Source organism: Haplochromis burtoni, unplaced genomic scaffold, assembly GCF_018398535.1.
Source record: "Haplochromis burtoni strain Fernald_Lab_line unplaced genomic scaffold, NCSU_Asbu1 Contig_242, whole genome shotgun sequence".
NCBI lineage: Eukaryota > Metazoa > Chordata > Actinopteri > Cichliformes > Cichlidae > Haplochromis > Haplochromis burtoni.
The window spans coordinates 567,151-584,810 of NW_024582603.1; the positions used below are offsets into that span (position 1 = coordinate 567,151).

Genomic DNA, 17,660 nt, shown 5'->3' on the forward strand with positions numbered 1-17,660 from the left:
GTAACAACAAAGAACAAGAGCTGATTTGAAGGACTGGAGAAACCACAGTTTTGCTGGTAGGGTGTTGATATCTAAATGTATAGTTTATTCATCAAACTGAACATTTTACAGACAATGACACTTGAAGATACCCCCCTCACACACACACACACACACACATCCAACTTCTAAACAATTAAAAAAAATAAATAACATAATCACATTTTGAAATAACCCCTCAATCTCTTGAAAACTCCTTTTTTAAATTTAAATTGAAGGTCTTAATTTAGGCTCAAATATCAACATCGTTTAAAGGTTTAAAAAATGTTATTTGAAGATGAACAAGGTAGCAGATTTTCTTTTCCCTCCCTAGATGAGACATTTAGATGGGACATTAGTGAATTCAAAGTGAAAATTATCTTATTTTATCAAAGATATTTTATAATATTTCTGACAGCAGCAAATGTCCATTTTTAAATTTTGTGTATTAAACTTGTTTCGTTTGGATAAACCAGGTTGAAAAATCACTGTGCTTTAGAAATGTGGGTTTCTTACCACTAGATGGCAGAGCTGTCCTATTGGGTGCTTGTACTTTTGCACTGTGACCCACACTGTGGTCCAGAGAAGAAGTGAGGGATCTAAAACATTAGCAAAGCTCATAGCTGCCTGAAAACATGTGGGGAAGAAAATCACATCGTACTGTAAACTCGGTGTGAGTCACAGTGAGCGACGCCAGGTTGATATAAGAATACCAAACATCTTATTTTTTTTTTCAAATGTGTGAAATGTGATCTTCAGCAGCACTTGGGCATTAGGGTTAGATGTGGGCAATTGGCTGTGGCTGCACAGTCACTGTTGTTACAGTCATTTAGTTGTGAGAAGGGAAACCAAATATAAACAGTGGTGCTATAAAGCCAAGTGCCATTGTCACCCAGCTTTTCAAACTCACACTACCATGATCAACAATACACAGCGTCGTGTCATCACAAATGCTCCACTGTCTGGGAATACTGTGAGGAAATAGACTCACTGTCAAGCTTGTATTAATGAGCAATATATGTAGTGTCATAGAAACATGAGTCGTAAATAAGTCCACAGGAGAAGAGGGGTGATAAAAATGTAGAGAAGAGATTTGGACATTAAAGTGCTACCAGATCTCCTCTACACACACAGAGCCACTTAAATCGGAACATCCAAGCCTGGATTGACCAGCAACACAAAGATCCTATTTGCAGCCAGTTAAGATAATGTTTACTGCAGACAGTCGTCTGACTGGGTTTTCCTCTTCAGCTCCCTGCAATGAATTTGATTTTGGTTGCTCCACACAGGCATGAGACAGAGGTTGACATTTGAGCCTGCAAAGAGGATAAATGTTTGCAGAGCACATGCGTAAAGCTGCAGTGTTAGGAGTTAGGAGTGCCTGTGTATATTCCATTGGAGATACGCCCTGGAGAAATCCTGCTTCAGTATTTAAATGTCACAAAGCTCATAGACACTGTGGAATAAACGATAAGGAGTGGAAAGGATGAGTGGAGGAGGACAGGAGTATAAACAAGAGCTCTCCTAGCTGAAGTTACTGTTAGAACTTAGTAAACTGTCACAATAGGTTGAGATACCTGCACTCAGTTGAGGTAGTGCATTACTTTCTCATCATAAGTATATTTATGTCCAGGGGTGCACACAAGTGGACACAAAAGACAGCATATTCTGCACCACATCTTTGTGTGTTCATCATTTGTTTGAAGCCAGCTCACCTCCTCCAACCACTTTTCCGAGAATACGTGCTTCTTTTGTGGTTCGGGCTTCTTCTGACATTTCTTTGGAGGTGGAGGAACACCAAAGTAATTACTTAAAGGAGCTTGCTTCTTCGACATCTTTAGGAGTTCTAAACAAAGGTCTGTCCTCCTCCAGAAAATCTTATGTACGCAAAGGCGCGTTGCAACGTCTTATCTAGTGCATGTGTTTTATGTAGAGAGCGAATGCGCACCTGCGGACCACTTATGTGCAGCCCTGTTTATGTCACTTATATTTTTATCCTGTGGACTGGCTGTCTGTTTTCTTATTAAACAAAATTGAACAATTATTTTGCTGGCATCCCCCATCTATGAAGTTGCTTAAAAAAATGTATCAATTACCTATCATTTAAAAATCATTTGAAATGTAAATAATTGACAGGAAAAGTAACACTATTATTTATTACAGCAAACAAGCAAAAGACGTTTCAGTATGTTTGCTTTAAAGGTTTTCAAATAATAAGAAATACAGGTAATATACTTGTGTCATCATCTGATTCAGCCGCAACATACCTGCAAAATATAAACAGTAAAGCTTATAAATCTGGATACTGCCCCTCAGTAAGCTTCCAGAAACTGGACAATCAGAAGAATGTGGGTTTTTGAGAGGGAGCGGTTAAAGAGCATGAGCAGCTTGTTTCAGATAGTGGATGAACTAAGGAACTGCATAAAGGGTTGGTGTAAGATAAGCAGGTCAAGTTTTTTTTTTTTTTTTTTAAAGGGAAATCATATAAAGTTACTCTCTTAGTTACTGTAGTTACTCTGAAGTTACTCTACTCCCAGAATGGACATATGGAGCTGTGTACATGGGGTCTTTCCGGGTACTCCGGCTTCAGTTAGTGGGGTTAGGTTAATTGGTAACTGTGTCTATATGTCAGCCCTGTGACAGACTGGCGACCTGTCCAGGGTGTACCCTGCTTCTTGCCCTGGGATAGGCTCCAAATGAATGAGTGACCAAGAAAGGGAAACAATAAAAACAATAAAAATAGATTACACAACAGGTTCTGCTTCCTGATACGTTGTACCAACTATACAGTGAGTGATGGCTACGAGATCAAATAGTGGTATGACCAAGTGGCTGCCTCTGAAACTTAAAAATGAAGTTCCTGAAAGACTGCACGTCCTCTAGTGGCCACTTGAGGCACCAGAAAGCAAGTAGCTCCCAACAGACGCTCCCGTTAGAATGCCTAACTTTTGAGCATTAACAAGAATGTTTACAGCCTATGGGTGGTTTCCTGCTTCATAAGAACTTTACAGGGGGTTGAATGCAATAACTTTTCCACAAAGCTACCTGGACTTAGCACTCCACTTTTTCTTCCATATAAGCTTCTGGTTCCATGAAATCCACGTGCCAGCAACCAAAACACTAACATCAAACCTTCAAAATGTGTAGTCCAAAATGAGTGGGTCAAATGCCCATAGGCTTTCTATCTACAGATATCTATAGTTTGACAATCTATTACAGACTGTAGCAGTGCTAACCATAACCAAAGACACAGATACCCTTGTAACCACAATGTAGACACGCATTACAGCACAGGAACAGCTGTAATTTACCAGTAGCTGTGTGCAAGTGACCTCTCAGTCATGCAAGTAACTGCCAAGAGACATTAATTTGCTCATAAGGGTATAAAACCACTTTACCTAAAACAGAAGGGAAGAAGTTCAACAAGTCAGTATACTGCAGTGTGAAAATATGAGTGGATTAAACTAAAAGAAAAGTTGTTAGACAGGAATTAGCCAGCTCAGTGCTTTTCTGCAAAGTAGTCAGCATGTCATTCTCTTTTGTATTCACATTTTGCAGCAAAGCTTTTCATATAATTGCTCTTGTTGAGGCATAGAAATTTTGAAAAAAACACCATCCGTTAAAAGTGTTCTTTGTGGGGCAGGAGGACAGGGCGGTCATGTTAAATCTGTGAAAAAAAAGCTCCATAAATAAAAGTTCTAAACATGCTGTAAATCTGACAGTCTCAAAGCTGCTCGGCCGCTCCACCTCACTGTCTACTACACTTGTAAAAAATCTCCAGCATCTGTTTCCCGTTACCTTGGAGATGTTGTTTCTTCAGTCTGTCCGGTTTACAGCAGACCGGCCCCATGGCTGAGTGAGCGGCGTGGGCTGGGGCAGGCGCTGCCTCCGGCCTAAAGCTAGAGCTCGAAGGAGTGGCTCCTCCTCCACCACCGAGTCCGTTTGGAAGCAGATCAGTACGCAGGTAGCACCGATGGCCAGAACCTGCCAGCGAGGCATGCTCGATGCCAGCGGAAACTAAACCCCGTCAAATGACCCCAGCCTCTTACTCCTCACTCGTTTATTCTGCCCTTCCATTCACTCCTCTCTTCCTGTCTCTCACATTCAGCAGTGTGGGCAGCAGGTCCTTTCCCTCAGCCCCCCTGGGGAGAAGCAAATCCCTGAGGAGGAGTGTAACAAGTCTCTCTCTCTCTCTTTCTGAGTGTGCAGTATCTGGGAGATGGGCTGTCCTCCAGTCTTTGTCAAACAAACCCGTACACACACACACACACACACACATACACACACATATACAAAGAGAAATGGGGCAGTTCCTATCAGGCTCTGTGAGACAGATTCTTCCTTAAATGAGACAGAACAAAAAATATGTTACTGATACATATCCCTTTTACAAACTATTCTAGACATTTCTGAAGCTGGTTGCAATTTCAGAAAACTTTAGGAAGATGTGTTGTTCTGTCTTGTAAAATGTCTCTTGAGCAATTTAACCAGCCAATATGAGACCATGTATTCTGTTGACAGAAAAGAAGCAAAAAAGAAAACACAAGCATATTTTTCATACCCGCTGCTATAAAATACTGTTAATGTGATGCATCTTGCATGCATCTGACTCATTTAAAGTCAGAGAGAATCAACATGGGACCCAACATGTAGCTGTGTTAATGTTACAAAGGTCAAAGTGTAAAGAGAACTGGTTCTTTACTTGCAGTCAGACATTTAGGGTTGCCATATGAGGCAAAATGGCTTTTCAAACACACAAAAATCCTATGTGTGTGTGTCTGTGTGTATTATTCATCCATGGGTGATGTACTGTGTGAGCAACTAGTCCACAGCAATGAATTGGCAGAAGTGATCACATTTGCACAGCCGCAATTGCGCGTGCTCTTGTCCAGGTGGCTTATCATTGCGCCGCACCGCCAGAATAAAGGGTTAATATCCCCGAGCCCGCCGTTAAGTTAAAAAAGAATAATTTAAGATATCTACTTATTTGCTTATTTCCCTCATGCCTGTAGGCTTTAAGACAAGCTCAATCCAGACTCAGGCACATGACTGTTGAATCGGCTTTGTTTGGGTGCGCTGCTAGCTTTGTCTCGAGTACACACTGATTTAAAAAAAAAAAAAACATAATAGAAGCCCAGTTTTTAATTGCAGGCATGCAGAACTACTCATGTTATTTCAGACAAATGCCAAAAGGAATTTGGTGTTTTTTCTGCTTCCACTCAAGTGACATTTAAGAGAGGGCTGTCTGCAGAGATGCAGGATAAATGCAGGCTGGTTATGACTTTGATGTTTCACATTTGTCAAACACTGAAAAGCATTCAGCAGCACTTGCTTGCTTGCATGGGGGGTTATTGTGTTGCTAGTGTCTGCCTTGTGTCTACCTTTTCCAATACGGTTGGCTACTTAGCACCACAAAAAAGAATGACCAGTAGATTTACTCTGCGGCCAGACACACACACACACACACACACACACACACACACAAACGTAGTCTTGCCAGAGCAGAGTCTATCAGTCAATGACATGACCCAGATGAAAAGCCAAGGTCTCTGGGCTCCCTTGAAAGACAAGGCTACTATTACAGCAGACAAAAGAGTGCTGAAAGTGAAGGAAAACCAGGCGCTGATTTATCAGCACTGATAGAAAAGTCCCCACCTTCATTTCTGGTCTGACCTCATATCGAGGGGTTACCAGTACAGAAGTCCCAAACAGCTGCAGTGCGTGTGGGTTGCACTGCTGCTCATGACTGCCTGTTGCAAACAGATGTAGTTCAAAATGGTTCACTTTTAAACCTTTAAATACAAATGATTCATTTTCCAGCCAGAAATAAAAGATGAACCTAATGTGAGGGAACATTGAGATCCATGCACTATTTAACCATTTTAAATGGGAGAGTGAATTTGGGCTGCAATCTGTTTGTCTTTTTCTCAAATCTGTTTGTGTACAAATCATAAAAACTGAAAAAACTATGGATACTGACAATAATTTGACCATAAAATATGTTTGATTCAGTTCATCTTTATTACATATTGGACAATAATGCAGCCCCTCAGGTCATCTTCTACCTGAAACAAGCTTGTTAACCCTTCCCATTTAACCCTCTGAACTGTAAATCATCATAGGTGTTGATGCTAGCCCTACCCATACTCTAATCTCATATTCTGAGGTTTTCTTTGTTCCCTGATTTCCAGCTCAACAAAAAATCTGCTTGCCTGGAATTAGAGGTAGGGCTAGCGTTAGGGTTTTCTTTGATGATTATACTTTCTATATTTGCAAGTCCATTAGAGGGTCTGAGTTATGTAAATTTTGTCATTGGGCGATGAGGGTCCGTGCGGACCACATGCTTCCTTGGTTTTTGTGACCACATAGACTTGTCTGCGGAGAATTTCCGTTACAATGGACAAACTACACATGCTCCCCGGGTGGTGGACTTCAAAGAAATATAACAGAAATGACTACTCTGCAATCAGGTCTCCAGCTGTCTGCAGTGGAGGAAAATCAAGGCTTTAGACTTCTGAAGGTTAAAGGTCCTGATCCTATGCTTTACAGGCCCAACTATCAACGTGGGAACATAAATCCCCCATGAGGCCACCCCACCCCTTTGAATCCAGGTTTCTTCTGATTGGCTGTCCCTCACTAAAAGAACATTTGAACTCCAGGTGGGTGAGGCTGTTGCGCTCACAACCAGATCTGTGTGGCTGATGTGAGCATCTTACATATATATACACATATATATGTGTGTGTGTAATTGCTTAGAATCAGAATACTTTAATAATCCCTAAGGAAATTATGGCAAAATTATGGAAAGCATTTTCAGTGCTCAGAGTGAGTAGGAAAGTGCTATACCAGCCCATTTATATAGAATATGACTGAAAATTAGGAAACTCACAATAAAAATACCCTGAAAAAAATTAGCTGCCACCTAATTAACTAACAGATTAACATTTTTAGGTCTCTGCTCTATGTAAACGTATGCAAATGTAAATTTTACAAAAGACAAAAATCCTGTTTATTGTATAACAGAGACTACAACATAGCAACACGGCACTCCACTGTATATGTTATAGTGGCGAATCACTGTTCAGTGAGCTCATTATTGTATGTTTCAAGAGGGACTGCTCTGTGAAATTGGCTGCACACATGGTCAGACACATTAATGATTGCTTTAGAAATGAGAGGAAGCATCATTTTAACACAAGGTAAAGACTCAAATCTCCAAGCCTATTCATTTCATACTAACGGGAGCGTGTAAACCTTCATCACACTAAGCCGATTACAGGCTGGAGGAAGAAAGGGCATGCTAACACGTGCTTCTGCGCTGAGCAGACAACAAATCTAACGTGATGTAAACAGCAGATGGAGTCGTCATAAATTATGGACAGGAGGGAAAACATAACTTATACAGACTGATCCCGATAAGCTTTTATTACAGTTAGAATCCGGCAGGATGTGGACTGTGGATGTGACTAACTTCCACACTCAGCATGTACACACCTAACATGAACTGAATTTCTTTGGAGTCTTGTGGTTCCTGCATCCTTCTAAATTATATTTGTCTCCTTTGACTGACCTCCTCTCCTCTTTCTTTACACTCTTCTCCTGCCTTCTGTGCTTCTTACAGTCCTCTCACATGTTGGGGTTCTTAAGACTTTTCTGGGGTTCACACCCGTCTGCAATATTGACTGGCCTTAAACAAACCACATAGACACTCACAAGCCTGTCGGCCAGTCTAAACAGAAGAAAGGATCTCCAAGCAAACACCACAGAATGAGTAATAAACAGTCAAACTATTACAGAGGTCATTTGCAGTATGGATTAGAGCAGCGGTCCCCAACTACCGGTCCGTGAGTCGTTTGGTACCGGGCCGCGAGAGTTGAGGCTCAGGTGTAAAATGTGTGGTTTTCAGGGTTTTTATTGGTTTTCAGTGTTATTTTGTTATCGTTTTTATCGTTAACTCGATTTTCCTGGGTCTTTGGGTCGTGTGTTATGAATAAATCTTCTTTTTTTCGGTACCGGTACTAGTTTTATTTTGTTGTATTTATCCGCGACACCTTAAAGGCCGGTCCGTGAAAATATTGTCGGGCATAAACCGGTCCGTGGCGCAAAAAAGGTTGGGGACCGCTGGATTAGAAAACCCGATTTAGAGACCTGTAGCTCTGTGGCTGTTTAGTTGTGGCCCATTTTTATACGCATATCTTCTTAGATATGTCTTAATACACACTTTAAACTGCTGCTCAGAGATGGTATTATTTTAATCTGTTACACAAAAGGTTAAGTATTATGACAAACTTCACCTTCATGACAATAAAATGTGTTGTATTGATTGAGTGAAACCTTGGAAAGCCATGTGAGGTCAATCTAGCTAGACCAGTTGGCCGCAGGCAGTGCTTCTGTGTTTGAAGCATGACGGCTCACTAACAGTCCTGAAATCTACGGTCTCAGAGCAACAGCATGATGGAGGGCGAGGCTGTTCTCTGTCTTATTTTATGTTACGCTCACACAGTAATTGACTTTCATGCTCACACGCCACAAGCTAGAAATACAACACTGGAACTGCCAGCACTGAGGTCAAGAGACGCAAGACAAGGAGGCAGACACTGTGGACAACAGCGCTCTCTAGTGTTAGCAAACAGAGTAGGAACTAAAGAATAAATAGAGTCCAGGCACAATGCATATGAGTAGGTATTTGAGGCGATATGAGACGGTGAATAGCAAATTTAATGCTAACTATAACAGCTAGGAGAGAGTAAAATTATTTTACAGGTTCTTTTTTAATACAAAAGGAAGCTCAGTGAAATTAATGTCATGCAAACTAGCAACTGATGGGAATTCCTTGCTGCTTCCTGTATCTAATCTGTGGTCACGTGACTTCAGATATTTGCATTGCTCACCATTAAACAGGATATTACATTTTTGGCTCAGACGGTCAGCACAGAGATAAACGCACAATGGGAAACCTGCAGGTTTTTGTGATAAGGGTGCAGAGAATAAGGGATCTCACCTGGTACGATCTCAAACAGGTGCCTTCCTGGTTCGTCTGGATTAGCTGTGAGTTCATTGACCAGGCATCCCTGCAGTGGTATACAGCCCTGAAACGTACAGGAAGAAGCTTTCAAATAGTTTCCCACCACAGAAGCATTGATTTCCTTTGTCTTTTCTCCACTTTCACTAGTTTCTCGACTTTTTACTTATATTTTACTGTAACTTTCCAGAAAACTGGCTAAAGAAAGAAAGAAAGAAAGACAAATATGAGGAGCTGGGCACACTGAGATAAACACTTGTGGTTTGGAGTGACCGTGACCACAACATGACCTGTGATGGATGTAAATTTCCTGGCTTCTGTGACGAAACACTCGGTCAGTTGGTAGTTTATGAAAATCTTATTTTAACAGGTAACCTTATCTATGGCCAATGTTTAGGATGCAAATGAGTCCAAGCCTGTGATAAAATCTGTTTTTGTGCCCCACTTGACTCCCTGCAGTGGCGACACCCTCTCTCGAGCTCTGCATTGATTATTGGTGTTCTCTGTTTTCAGTCACCTCTGCCAACGTGTTATCACAGCTTCCAAATAGTTAGCTTGTGGTCTCTATTCCTAACTAAACTCTCAGTTATTCTGGCAGGATATGGTGGAAACTCCAGGCTAATTTTAAGATCATTTGACAGACAGGTTCAGCTAGTACCTGTGTAACCCTCTGAGGTCTAAACCCAAACCTGTGTCATGTTTTCAAGGGTTATGGTTTAACTCTGTTAGGTCTAAGTCATCATTGATGATCTTTTTAAGTTGAAATTTGGCACGCCATTTGGAATGATATTAAGACTTAGGGTACTCCCATTAGGCAATCCAAAGTGTGGCCAAGCATGCTGGACCAACAGTGCCCGATTCTTTTGGGATTGCTGCAAATTGTGCTTGGGCAAGTGTGCCATGCCCTGACCTGCTCAAAGAGGCGTCCCTGGCTGATTGATCTGGAGTGATTGACCATGTCTAAGAAAGGATCTCCAGTCCTTTGTCAATAACCGACTCTGCAAACCTGAGGACTGGGTGTGACTGATTCCAAAAGCAGCCCCAAATGAGCCACAAAATAGCGCACAGATTTACTCGGATTCTGCAAGATTGCCTGTTTTTGCCATTACATCGTAATGAAATGTGTGCATGAGAGGCTTGAGTCTGACTTAGTTGCCTACTCTCACCCCCCCACCTCCTGTTTCCTCCCTCCTTATTACTCACCTCTTAGCCCCTCTAAAATTTTAAGCAGCTACTCCTGTGATTGAACAGGGACCCACACAGATTATCAGAATACATTATCCAGATCAATACCCATTTAGCCCCGAGAACTTAAGGCCAAGTGAGCTGTGAAGAGATGCCAGCGTCTGTAGGTCGGCTCCGTTAATCTCCACACTGGCATCCTCCATCAAACAGGCAGAAGAGTCTGCCAAACAGCCTCAGCCTGAGGGCCGGGCTGTCGCCAGCATTAGTCGCCATGGCAACAAATGGAAAGGGGTGGAAGCTGTGGATGGATAGAGCACAGGGGCAGGGCAGGATGGGTGTCCCAAGGGTGCTATGTGCTCAGAATAACACAAGTAGCTGGCTGGGGATGAATGACTAAGAAAAGGCAACACGTAACCCGAGAACACAAATCACGCAGAAAAGTAGGCTAGATAGCACTGTTTGTCCTTCCCTGCATTTTAACCAATGATACGGGAGCTGTGCGCACATGTAAGAGCTTCAAAGCAGCTGCAAACAGATGCGGCCATGCCTACTTTAACCTCGTTTGTACACAAATGCCAGTCAGTTATTATTCTAGCCTGGCCTCTCGAGGTTTGTTCACACTTTTATCTCACGTTGGCAACAGTGCAACATGCTAGCGCATTGTTACTCATGGACATTACGCAGTGCTGTTGATCGGTACCGTGTGCCTAGATCTGGACCTGAAGCACCCCAGACTCGTCCTGTTTGGCGCGTGCCATGCCCAGGTCTATAAACGCACACCTCTTAAAAGTAATCGGTGCCAGAAGTGGACGTAAAGCAAGAAACGAAGGAGCAGTAAAGAATTACTGGAACAGAAAGCCATGTACAATGCTGATGCTGCCAAGGTTTCGGAGCACCATAATGTCAGGCTGAAAAAATCTAAAATCATATGAAAGAAGTAAGTGATGGGGTTGGGCATAAATCAAATCAAAACAGAACCAAATATAAACTTTAAGGTTAAGCTGTTTTTAAGCTTTTTTTGTTTATTTTGTCAAAGGTTTTGTGTATTACAACCAGAGTCATGGTTGTGTGATGGTGGTGCCCTTTGTGTACCGCCAGATAACTGGACTCTGTTTGTTCAGCAGTGTATTCCACCCCCCCCAGACCAACACACACGATGAAAAGGAAAAGAAAACCCCCATAGATCCTCATCCAGCGCTGCCTTTCCTGCTACCAATTATCACATCCTTTCATCTTGGTAGTGGGGCAGTCATGTTCTCTTCGCAACACCCTCCCCACCCACGCCTCCACCCCCGACCACACTCCCGGCCTCGGGTTTCCTATTGATTAAGAGATGAGAGGGTTAAAAAAAAGGCCAGAATCACAGTTTCTCACACAACTCAGAGGGTGTGCATGCATGAGTGAGTTTGTGATGGTGTGTGTGTGGTGTGTGCGCGTGTGCAGTCAGCCACACACTACATGTGACTTGAATCCCTTGGAAGTTGCGAATCAATATGAGCTGGATGAGTATTGGCAAGCTCTGATTAAAGACTGTCATTTTTTCTCCTCAAAATTGGAGACAGAGAAGTGGGGAACACGTCATTGTGTGTGTGTGTGTGTGTGTGTGTGTGTGTGTGTGTGTGTGTGTGTGTGTGTGTGCGCGCGCATCAGTCAATCACGAACCTTCTGTCTTTTATTGTTGGATTACATCACTTCTTGTTGCATCTACAACTAAATCTATTAGCTTCACTGAATCTCCACCTAAAAGTCTTCGATATAAGTGTGTGTGTGTTTGTGTTTTGTAGGAATGCAGAGTGGGAAAATGTGAGTCAGCTGTTTGCCACAGAAGATGGCGTTCAACAAAGAAGCAATGGGATTGATTGAAGGTTTACTCTGTAGACAATTTTACAATGATGTACTAATGCAGTAGGAAGACAGGCGTCACACGCTGCCCTGCTGTTTGTACTAATGCACTGAAACGTCTGCTGAGTGTGGTGAGTTATCATTACAGCTGAGTGTTTTCATCTGACAGCAATAAAGCACACGCAGTGTTACTGTTGGTAGCGGTCACTCATTGTACATAATTAGCTCCAAGCCTTGATGTTTTTAACTATGAGAAGCATGAGGAGGCAGAATTGGAATTTGTTACTTACTTGCATGTAAATGTAAAAAAAATGAGGGGTTTAGCAAATATAAATAATAATATTGGATAAATATAAGCTTTAAGAATGTGCCTTATTGCACTCTGCACTTTTATTAGTCATTGTTCAAGTTTTTAGGGATAAATAGGGATAAATGTTTTTTCTGCGTATCTTCAGTGTGTCTTTGATTTATTACTGTTAGTTTATTGCTTTATATTTATTGCTTTATTCAAATGTAATCATTTGTAGTGGCAGTATCTGCCTAGTGCAGCTGCATAAGGTGCTCAAGAAGAAGTGATATTGATATATGTTGCATTTTTCCCACCCCTAAAGAAATGTTAAAAATCTGAAAATGAAATACTGAGCCACATATAATGTTACCCACATATATGTGGGTAACAGACATCTCCAAAAACGTTGGAGATATATGTGATGTCTTCATAAATCGAGCAGTTATTTGAAATTTACACAGCTACATTCTTGCCTGAAAATATCTTAAAAGTTTATTTTGTGACCCAGAAAGAGTAACATTAAAACTAAGTAGCCTGTTTACTTCATAAACCTCTCTATTGCCCCCAAGTAGCCAATAAATGGAATGAATGCATGTTTAAGGTGGGTTTAAGTCCAGTGCTCAACTGTAGAGTGACTTAAAACAAGCAGATTTCTCACAGATGGGAATTAGGATAATTTTTTCTTGAGGTAATGGCTCAACGTGCTGTTTGGCAAAACTGCAATCAGTTCCAATGATACAGAAAAAATGTTTGGGAACAAAGTCGTTTACAGAGATGACGTCAGAGGAAAACAGGGCTTGCTCGAGAGTACTTAGGGATCAATAAGAGTTTCTTTAATTAATGGGCAATTTGCTCTGCCGCGTGAGCTGCTCATGCTTTGATTTGAAAGACCTAAATTAGTTTTTTCCCCTTCCCTCACTCAGACACTCAGACTGAACAAAAGCTTCAGATCAAATCATTTACATGAAGGTTTCTCATGTATTCAGCTGCACATTAAACTCCATATGTTTGAGCTGCATGACTCAGCTGTCCCGTCCTCCAAAAGGAAGCTGCACCTCATTATGTAAATATAATCACGCCGGCCAAAGAGCAGTGCTCCAGCTTCTAATTTCGCCACCCTCTGACTGTTTTCCGTTGTGTGTGAACGTGGCTGAAATATTACCTGTGGTTTGGTTTCTTCCTCGTCTTTGTAGAAGTAGAGCTGGTCCGAGCGCAGCACGAACCAGCGCAGCTGCCAGTTCTTCATGATGCTGCGCTGCTTCTTCAGCCACCCCGCCTTCAGAGCCCCCTCGTGGAGGCTCGGCGAGGCTGGGCGGCACGATCCTCGCGACACCTCGCTCATCACCATGCTCTTTGACCTGGCTGATGACACATACACAACACACAGCATATTTTTTAGGCTTATACACAAGCAGCTGAAAGCAAAGGATATTGTTTGTTTTGATTTATTTACCATTTGTCTTATTGTTTGCGTTCTAGTAGGTGTATGCTGTCCCTCCTTTTTTATCCTGAATGCACATAGTGCTCTACCAGGGGCTTTAGTCATGACAGCCTTTTAACCCAGGCTGCTCCACATAAAAGGGAATGGGACTGCAGAGAGGCAGCAGACACAAAAACTAAGGGGAAAAACACACACACACCCACACAGACACACACCATGCATAGCCTCGGGTGACAGGGATACCCCCGCCTTCAATTTCAGAGGTCCTTGGAATAGACTTATTGTGCAGAGGTACAACCCAGCAGAATAGCTGAGGCTTTTGAGCTCATATAATAGGACCACATGGGACTGACTGGCTGACTGAATGCTCCTCAATAAATGTGTGTAACCTGAGCTCAAGTCAAAGATGGGTTTTAAAAGGGAGTGTGTGGCAGCTTTATAGCTACCGAGGTACTCAGATTTTCCTGTTATGACATCAGCGGTTAAATAATGTCATTTTTGTAGTTATTGCACTGACATTTAAATAAAACTTCTGTAGACATAAAGGAGCGTGACTCTACACTGAGGTGTGTTTTCATCAGACGCTAAAGGATACATTATTTTTACACACTTACAAAAAGGTTTGGCACAGATAAATAAACCTGGGGCAAACTAGTGAAAGGCTATTTGATGATCATGTATTATTTAGAGCAATCAATTCTGCTGACATCCTCCCTGCTGGTGTGTGTTCTTTGCCCCCCCACATACCTCAGACACACACACACACACGTATACATGGAATCGATGGCACTGAGGCATGGAAGGGGAAGAAAATCAATTTTTATTCTTTTTTATTGTCCCACATCTTTACCTTCAGCCTATACATTGAGCTTAACGAACATGGCTCATATCATTTTTATTGCACATCACAGCCTGTTTTGACACCCTGAAAAGCCTGTTGATTCTGACAGACGTGGTGTGGCCCACTATATTTTTTATGCAAACTGGGTCCAGCCTTGCTGTGGAAACCTCTTTAATATATATCAGTAATATATATTCAGTAATATCTTACCTTAAAGTGGTATCTTTTTTCCACTCTGTGTCCAATGCTGTCCTGTCTGCATTCTTTAATAAGAAGGTTTTAGAGAGCACACAAATGCTGCCTAAACTGCAAGAATAATTTGCTAGTGCAGCTGTGACTTTAACTTGGTTGGATTCAGTTTCAAATTTGCTGAATATGGTTTGAAATTTGCTTCAGTGTGTGGCTTTCATTATGATTGTGCAATTTAGCCTTTTTGCCAGTGACCAAGCATTATTCATGTTCCCTGGTTTCAACAAAGAGTGGTGTCATATTACCCCTTTTGTTTAATCCAGCTTTTCATTGTTAGCTTGCTCCTTTATTCTGAATGTTTGTGCAGATAGTTGGAAAACACTGGCGGCAGATACAGAGTACTGCATCGTGGTGCTAGTGTTTGGGCTGCTGCTCGGGGCTTGTTTAAAGGTGTAATATGTAAGATAATAATATACATTCTATTAACAGCAACCCACAAGGGAGAGCAGCTCATTACTAGAATGCTTTGGTAGTGGTATACTCCACTATTGTAGAGTAAAGGGCGACCGTGGCTCAGGGGGTTGGGAATCGCATCTGTAACCGGAAGGTCGCCGGTTCGATCCCTGGGCTCTCTGTCCTGGTCGTTGTGTCCTTGGGCAAGACACTTTACCCTACTTGCCTACTGGTGTTGGCCAGAGGGGCCGATGGCGCGATATGGCAGCCTCGCTTCTGTCAGTCTGCCCCAGGGCAGCTGTGGCTACGACTGTAGCTTGCCTCCACCAGTGTATGAATGTGAGAGTGAATGAATAGTGGCATTGTAAAGCGCTTTGGGTGCCTTGAAAAGCGCTATATAAATCCAATCCATTATTATTGTAAGGTAAGCCTTCTGGTCAGGTGACTGTAATCACCTATGACTTCAGTTTTTTCCAAAACACTAAAGATTGGCACGAATTCACGTGTTGCTCTAGATGGTTTTCTTTCAAAAGACTCTTGAAGTCATGGAGAGTGCCTCTAATTGGGATTTATTTATATGGTCACATTGACACATGACTCATGAGGAAAGATAACCAGTTTAGGGATGGGGAGTGAATCTGAGGGCTCAGTAGAGCCAGAGCCACTGACTAAGTAACATTTTCCCATTTTCCATTTTAATATGAAGTGACGTTTTCCTTTATTTCATGATTTCATACATGGAACACTCTTTTTCCACATCTCTGTTTAGACAGTTGCTCTTGCAAAAGAAGGAATCAGATGCATTCAGTCTGTCAGTACCGACCCACAACTTACTGAGCAGGATAGAGGCAGCGTTGCTAGTTAAACATGAAAATGAATACCTTTTTTGCAGTGCTACCCATGGACTCATTATCACCTCTTAAGATACGAAGACAGATTACAAGGGTCTGGTTGGGACTAGCTGCTTGTTATGGGTCAATATTTCTGCAACGTTATGCAAGACAACTTTGACTCTTTATTTCTCCACATTCTGCTGTTGAGTTCATTTTGAATCATTTTAAAGTAATTATAACATATTTTAAAAAGCTTTAATACCAGCAGACTCACCTCTCTTTATGTTTTACCTCTCTCCTCTAGATTGGCTTTCTTTCTTTTTCACTGCTAACAGTTCCCGTCTCCCCTGGCTCTTTATTTTCACTCCTCTGCCCGACACCCTCCATTTCTCGTACTTTGACTCGCTCTAATTCTTCTCGTCTTTTGAATCAAAGCTCTGTTGCTCTGAGAGCACCCAGCGCACATGCATTTAAAGGACAGTTTTGTTATCAAACTGGCACGGTAACTAATTTTTGAATTACAGCTAAACTTTAATTGGCTGCATATAATCTTTTACATGTAAAATAATTTTCATTTTTCATGAGAAGTCAATTTGAAGCACTGCAAAGCATAGGGTTATCTGTTATTGTTTTGAACAAGAGACTCTTCTGCAGCTGGCTTTTTCTCTAACCAGTTAATATTTAGCAGAAGAAGCATAACTTGAATCTCTCTTATATCATTTTACTTTGTAGATCTCTAGTTTTCTTTTGAATCCTAAGCTATGCTTTCCTTAGCTGTCACTATTCTTTGATGTTTTGGTTGTCCAGTGTTGCCTTGACTACACAAATGTGATAACACAACCCCTGCACAGATCAGCTGGATATTTCGACATGGTGAAGTGTCTCATGTGTGCAGCATCAGCGGTGTAAACAGATCAGTCTTACCCTGACTGGGATCATCGCTACAACTAACAAATTGCAGTTGTATTGCAGTTGTATTGCAGTTGTATTGCAGTTGTATTGCAGTTGTGTAACTCACCTTCCCTGTCCTTTTTAACACCTCTCCTTTTTCGCACCACATCCCGTCCCTCTTGCCTTTCCATCGCTCCTCAACCTGCCACTGCTCCCATAAAAGAGGACCACTGTTCAACACATAAGCTGCCTGGATCTTGGACTCAATGGAACATACGCAGGGCGATGATTCACGCCTGACTCACAACTGATTTTTGATTTGTGTGTGTGTGCATGTGTGTGTGTGTGCGTATCAAGCACAACTACCCACTGTGCCAATTTGGACCTTCTATTCAGAGTGATTCAGACGTTCCTTGGTTTGGGTGGAGCTGGTCTGTGGTCACTTCTACAACTATCAACTACAATGAAGGAAAAAAGGCCATTTTGCTGTAAAAGTGCACTTTATGCACAATCACTGCAATTCAGTGTGGTTATGGAAGCGCTGAGTCAAATTGCAAGGGCTCATCATCATGGATGACTTTGTGCAGTACAATATACCCATTATTGTCCATCATGACTTCTCTGATGATAACTTATGTAACTGAGAGAATGAGAAT

The 17,660-nt window shown here is 41.9% G+C and overlaps 1 protein-coding gene across 3 annotated transcripts in view; it reads right to left on the bottom strand.

Annotated features, from left to right (window-relative positions):
• Positions 1-17,660, bottom strand: part of si:dkey-191m6.4 (rho GTPase-activating protein 22) — a 51,271-nt gene that overhangs the window by 21,542 nt on the left and 12,069 nt on the right. Inside the window, exons 2-3 of one of the 3 annotated variants that reach the window (XM_042227086.1) lie at positions 13,519-13,718; positions 9,020-9,107 (exon numbers count right to left, since the gene is read on the bottom strand). In XM_042227086.1, the coding sequence (XP_042083020.1) occupies positions 9,020-9,107; positions 13,519-13,718 (288 nt within the window). Of the gene's footprint in view, positions 1-3,816; positions 7,817-9,019; positions 9,108-13,518; positions 15,436-17,660 lie in introns of those variants that run through there. The other 2 variants (XM_042227085.1, XM_042227087.1) reach the window with 2 other exon arrangements.